The sequence below is a fragment of the Gopherus evgoodei genome, chromosome 2 (assembly GCF_007399415.2).
Source record: "Gopherus evgoodei ecotype Sinaloan lineage chromosome 2, rGopEvg1_v1.p, whole genome shotgun sequence".
In the NCBI taxonomy this organism is placed as follows: Eukaryota; Metazoa; Chordata; order Testudines; family Testudinidae; genus Gopherus; species Gopherus evgoodei.
Genome location: NC_044323.1, coordinates 210,353,160 through 210,359,159, shown reverse-complemented (window position 1 = coordinate 210,359,159; position 6,000 = coordinate 210,353,160). Strand labels below are relative to the sequence as shown.

The following is a 6,000-nucleotide window of genomic DNA, read 5'->3' as shown; positions in this document are numbered from 1 at the left end:
AACATTTGTAAGAAGCAATTTAAAAGTGCAGACTAGAGACGGGAGTTTTTTCCTTGGTTTGTTCCTGTTCTTTTTTTTTTTTTAAATGTTCATTTCTGAATGTGACAACTAGTATAACTTAAATTATACATTTACAGGAAAAAAGTAGCAGTATGTTCTACAGGATACTATGGTGTGGAAACCAGAGAAGAACTGTGGACTCCAAATATATATTGCTTTATATCCTGCTGGCTATGTCAGAAAGAAATAAGTTGCCTTCCATAAACCCTATTATAAACATTGCCATTTTTGAGTGTGGTTAGGTACAAGATCAGAGGTTTTTGCTAATGAGTTTTTACATAATACCATGTTTTTCTCAATATTGTATTTTGTTATGTTTTCTTTTAAACACACATTTCTGTAAGAACATTACAAGCTTTTTAAAATATGCACCAGTGAACCAAAGAGAAAATTTACCTTTGAATAGAGGTTCCAGACTGATCTGGAGTGTAAAATGCCGAGAAACTGTCAAAAATATTAAAAACACCCTTACAAACACATAAATGGAAAGCCACTAATGTGCTGACACTATTTTTTCAGGAACCAAATAAGCTGTTGAGCATTACAGTCTTGGGAGTTGTCTACATAAGAAAGTTGCATCAGTTTAATTTTAAATCTACTTGGTTAAACTGGAGCAAACTTCTTTGTTGACACTCTTATTTCAGTTTAAGAGGGGTTATTGCAGTTTCGCTTAAGTTGATTCCTATTATAAGTTAGACTAAAATGAGTCTGATTTAAATTAAAATAAGAGCATACATGCCAAAGGTTTGCACCTGCTTAACTAAAAGGGTTTTGTTCAGATTCACAGTTCTATGCAGTCTTGGTTTCATTGGTAGAAAAAAACAATCCTGAAAGATTTTATTTTTAAATTTTATGGTTCATGTTTAATTTTGCAGTTAAACAAATCATAAAATGCATTGTGTCTGTGGGGTATGAAGTATCATATTTCCTTCTCATAAACAAGTAATGACAGCAAGAATTATCATTCCCACCTCATACAATTTATGAGGATTCTAACTGTTGGGCTAGGAGCTAGAAGCATTGATATTTCAGAAAACAGCAGATAAATTTGATCATCTGTTCATATACTCAAGATACATTTCCCCTAAGGGTGGAGTTCTGAAGAAAGTTTCAGGCAATTGTTAGTTGATTCATTATTTGTCATGACAAGGAGATTAATAAATGAAGGCTTACACTTACCCTCTGTTCTACTGTGTTTCATATTGTGTTTGATCACAGAATCCAGGTTTCAAGCTATGGGTGGTTAGGGCACCTCATGCACAATTAGAAGTAGAAACTGCTATCTGGTTATTATGGGGGCACCTGAATCATTTTCACTCACCAGGGTATAAATTCAAACAAAATATTTTGTGTATAAAGACATATCACTGTGTCTTACTTATTTTTGTTTAAATCATCCAATTCATTTTTGCAGTGTGCAGTCATTCAACAGATAGAGATGACCTCAGTCCTCAATTTATTTGATGATTTTCTCTTTGGGGACATCCCACTCTGACATATTACTTGTAGCCTTTTGAAAGGGGGCGGTTGGAGTTCCTTTAGTGGAGGGGAAAAAAAGAAAGAGTCTTTATTACTGTGTTTATGATATATTTGGGACCACGTTGGATTCTATCTTTGCCTTACTCAAGAGAAATTCCAAAGAAGTTCTATTGGCATAAATAACTAAGTCTAAAATGTAATAATATTGCATGTGTAAACTTGATCTTGTCTGTAAAATCATTTATTACAATCAGTCAGTTGTTGTCTTTCCCCCATCAGCTATGGAGCATTGTTGGAAGGATGTTGTTATTTTAGGTGAAACAATAAAGACATCCATCATTCCTAAATGGATTAAAGAGAGGGTAGTAATCTTGAATAGTTCTTATCTTAGATAGTCTCTTCCAGTGCACCTGTAATTTAGAGAATTTTCTAGTGGTAAGCATGGGTAGAAAACTTCAGCAGTTTCAAATGAAGCAACTAGAAATTTGCTGAAAGACTGATTTGGCCTCATAGTTTTGCAAGCTAATTTTCTTTCAGATTTGGTGACCTTATCAGCCAAGCAGTTGTACAGTAGATTTTGGCAGATTGGCAGGTGGAATTACAGTAAGGTTAGGAGTTATGTCAGACCATGTGAGAAGCACTAAGGTGAAGATAAACGTTATGATGGTAATGAGTTATTTGTTTGTATTGTAATAGCATCTAGGGACCCCCATCGTAAACCAAGACATCATTGTGAGAGAGACTCTGCAAATACAGAACAAAAAGACAAGGCTCTTTTAAGAATTATAGGAATATGAGCCTGTCATTTTCCAAAGTAATACCTTAAAGAGAACAGTTCGGGCAGCAGCGCAGCGGGGCTAATGCAGTCTCCCTCCCTGCCCTAGCTCTGTGCGGCTCCCGAAAGCAGCTGCTAGGTCCTTGCGGCTCCTAGCGCATGGGTGGCCAGGGAGTGTCTGTGCACTACCCCTGCCCTGAGGGCTGGCTCCACAGCTCCCATTGGCTGGGAACTGTGACCAACAGGAGCTGCAAGAGTGGTGCCTGCAGGCCTAAGGGCAGCACATGGAGCCTCATGGTCACTTTCTGGGAGCCGTGGTAAGTGCCACTGGGACTCCATACCCTCCCACATACCTCCTGCCCTAGTCCTGAGCCCCCTCCTGCACCCCAAACCCCTCATCCCCAGCTTTACCCCAGAGCTCTCACCCTCAGCCAGAGCCCACCCCCTCCTGAATCTCTCATTTCTGGCCTCACCCAGAGCCCATATTCTCCCCCCACAGCACCTCAACCCCCTGCCCCCGCCTGGATCCCCATCCTGAACCCCAAATCCCTCACCCCCAGCTTTACCCCAGAGCCTGCACCCTCTTCCACACTCCAAAAACCTTGGCCCCAGCCCAGAGCCCCGTCCTGAACCCCTCATTTCTGGCCTCTGCTGGAGCCTGTACCCTCCAACACCCCTGCTCCAGCCGGCAGCCCTCTCCTGCATCCCAAACCTCTCACCCCCCTCCCACACCCCAACCCCCTGCCCTAGCTCAATGAAAGTGAGGAAGGCAGGGTGGGATGGAGCGAGTGGCGTCCGGGGTGTTCCTTTTGTGGGATTAGAAAGTTGCCAACCCTAGGGGGTCATGGTGTATGGGTAGCATGGCAGCACTCCCATTGGGTGAGATATGTGATGCCACATATGGTATAATGTTCATTTTGGACTAAGCAGTTTCTCTATTAGTTACCAGTATTAATTTATAAAGCATTGATTGCAAAAGCTGTCACTGTTACTGGCTTGTATGACTGGTGGGGGAGGGAGGCAGTCCTGAGTGAATGGGGGGAGGGAGTGGTGGGTGCATGCCAGATGAGTTGCCTGTGTATCTTACAGTTGCACGTGTGCACTCCTCTAGGGGATTACAAGACAAAGGTCCTGCCAGAGGTGCAGGCCAAGAGAGGGCGGGCTGGGGCCTGTTTGTCTGTAAGGGTCGGCCCTTGCCTGGCTACGGGACTGTGTGCAGAGATAATGAGTAAACGCTCTCTCTGGAAGACACAAAAACCTCCACGACTGAGTATGATGAAGTAATCAAGACCCCCCCCGCCGGGTGGGAAAGCAGTGGGGGGTGCCTGCCTTGCACTAGTTTGGTCAGACGCGTGGGTAGAGGGGAGTCACCCGTCCGGGGTGGGGGTGTGAATACAGCGGACGGAAGGCGGGTGGGGGGCCTCTTGCGTCAGTGCGGGATCGCAGGAGGAGAGAGGGGAACGGAGGGAGAAAGCGCAGGGGCGAGAGGAGAGAACCGCGAAGACGCGACCGGGGCAGGGGATTCAGCGGCGCGTATCGCGGGGCGGGGGCACTTCTCTGCACGCCGCGGCCAGTTCTCGGGTGTCTCCAGCCCGGGCTGCTCCCCGCGCCAGCCCCGCTCGGGCGCCACTCCTCAGCCAGGCGCGGGGCGCTCCAGCCCCTGCCCTGCCGGCCGCAATGGGGCTGCGCCCGGGACCCGTCGCGCCCCTGGGCTGGGCACTGGCGCTCCTCCTGTCTCTGGCCGGCGGGCTCAGCGAGGCCACCCCGCACTTGAGGTACAGCCGGCCGGGCGCCAGGAGCAAGTAAGTGCGTCTCCCTCCTGCATGCGCGGGGCGAGCGGGAGGGTCCCAGCTGCGGCTCCCGGGGCTGCTTTCCCGCTAACTGACTCGCTCCCGCCCTTCGGGGCACTGCGCCCGGGTCAGGTCTCCTCCGCAACTCCGGAGGCAGAGCTGGGGGGGGGGCGGGAGGCTCCCCGGGGCCCCCCTTTAGCCTGGGGGTTCGAGATGCAGCGGGACCAGCTGCCCGCAGCTGGGCGAGCCAGGGCGAGAGGAATGCAAAGCCCCAGCGCTTGACATGGATGCAGGAGTGGTGGGGGTGGACGCTGCCACTTCGCTCGGGGCGCCGCAAAGTCATTCGTCCAAAGAGCTGATCGTAGGCTCATGCTGGAGGACATGGAGAAGGTTTATGAGCTACAGGCACGCAGGGCTGTCTTCTGATTGGTGCTTTTGTCCTACACTTGACATGCCACTGGTTTAATAACCTTTATTGTTTGCCCCTTTAACTGTGCATTTGTCCTGCTCTTTGTCACCCTCTCCCAGGAACTGGTGTGCCTACATAGTGAACAAGAACGTGAGCTGCTCTGTGCTGGATGGAACTGAGCGGTTTATTCAGGCACAGTACAAATGTGCCTGGAACCAGTTTCCCTGTTCACCAACCCCAGTGTAAGTATGAGAGGAGATTTCTGGGTGGGGAACCATTCGGTCATCAGTAAATCATTTCCACATCTAGTGAGAACACAACAGCTAACAAGCTTTACATCCCCAGAGCTCAGATGATCCGTGGGATTTTAAAAGTTTGAGATCTCTGTATAGTATTGCAGGACGATGTGTATAATTTTCTAGCCTCTGAGTACAGAGCCATAACTTCATTCCTGATTTACTATCTTTTTTATTACAAACATAATGCAGCTGAAACGAATTAGAGCCATACTGAGTATTCTGTTGTGAGATCATGCAATAAGTTAGTTGTACATTGCTAAAACAAATCAAGGAAATTACTTGCAAAAGTCTGAGTTGTCCGTTGATAATTGATTTGCTGCTGATGTCATTCTAGTGTTATCTAGTTGGGGTGAATATGCATGCTGTACTTCAGCTTTTGTGGAAAGAGTGCAAGCACCTGCTGAGAGCAGTTACACACCTTGGCTTAGAATCATGGGGGCACTCCAGCTCTTTCGCTCCATTCCGGTGGTACAAAGCAGTCATAAACCTGGCTACAGCTGGCTTTGCATTGCTGGAACAGTGTACTGGTGAATGTGAACCAATATCTTTCTAATTTATAGATTCTTAAATTGTCTAGCATAGACAAGAGTTTGTTTTTTGCTTGTTATTTTTTAATAAAGCTGGTGCATTATGCCCCAAGACATGTTTCTGTAGTATGTGTTTTATGTTAGGTAAGGTGTTGTGGTCCATTGGACAGGGCATTGGGGTAGGAGTCAGGAGACTAGGGTTCTATTTGTAGCGCTGCCAGTGATCTGTTGTGTGACTGGGGAAAATCACTTTACAGGGCTTCATTTTGCATATCTGTAAAACAGTGATAATTGTACTTACCCTCCTTTGCAAAGGAATTTGAGATACACAGACAATAAGCTCTGTTTAGGTCTGATTCCTATTGACTTTAATGGATATTGGATCAGATGCTAAATGAGCTAAATTTTATTGTTATAAATAGAAAAACAAAAACAATTTGTATATACTTCTGAACAGACATGAGCGAATGAAGTATGTGGCTGATACTGCAAAGTCCTGAGCACATCCTGCAATGGGCTCAGTCCACTCAGCTCTTGTTTACATCCATGGGATCTAAGGACGCTCTTTGCCTCCCAGGGCCTCAGACAATTAATGTTGCATATTTGGTGTTTGTAAGATTTTTTGGCACAAAAAAAAAAAGGTACCTTATTTTCTTATATA

At 46.1% G+C, this 6,000-nt stretch overlaps 1 protein-coding gene across 3 annotated transcripts in view; it reads left to right on the top strand.

Moving 5' to 3' along the window:
• Nucleotides 1-3,991: 3,991 nt before the first annotated feature.
• EMILIN2 (elastin microfibril interfacer 2) overlaps nt 3,992-6,000 on the top strand; it is a 136,576-nt gene continuing 134,567 nt past the window's right edge. For all 3 annotated transcript variants that reach the window (XR_003999104.1, XR_003999103.1, XM_030552840.1), the window contains exons 1-2: nt 3,992-4,116; nt 4,633-4,755. Coding sequence is in view for 1 of the 3 variants with exons in the window: in XM_030552840.1 (XP_030408700.1) it covers nt 3,992-4,116; nt 4,633-4,755 (248 nt within the window). In the remaining 2 variants the exon portion in view is untranslated. The remainder of the gene's footprint in view (nt 4,117-4,632; nt 4,756-6,000) is intronic.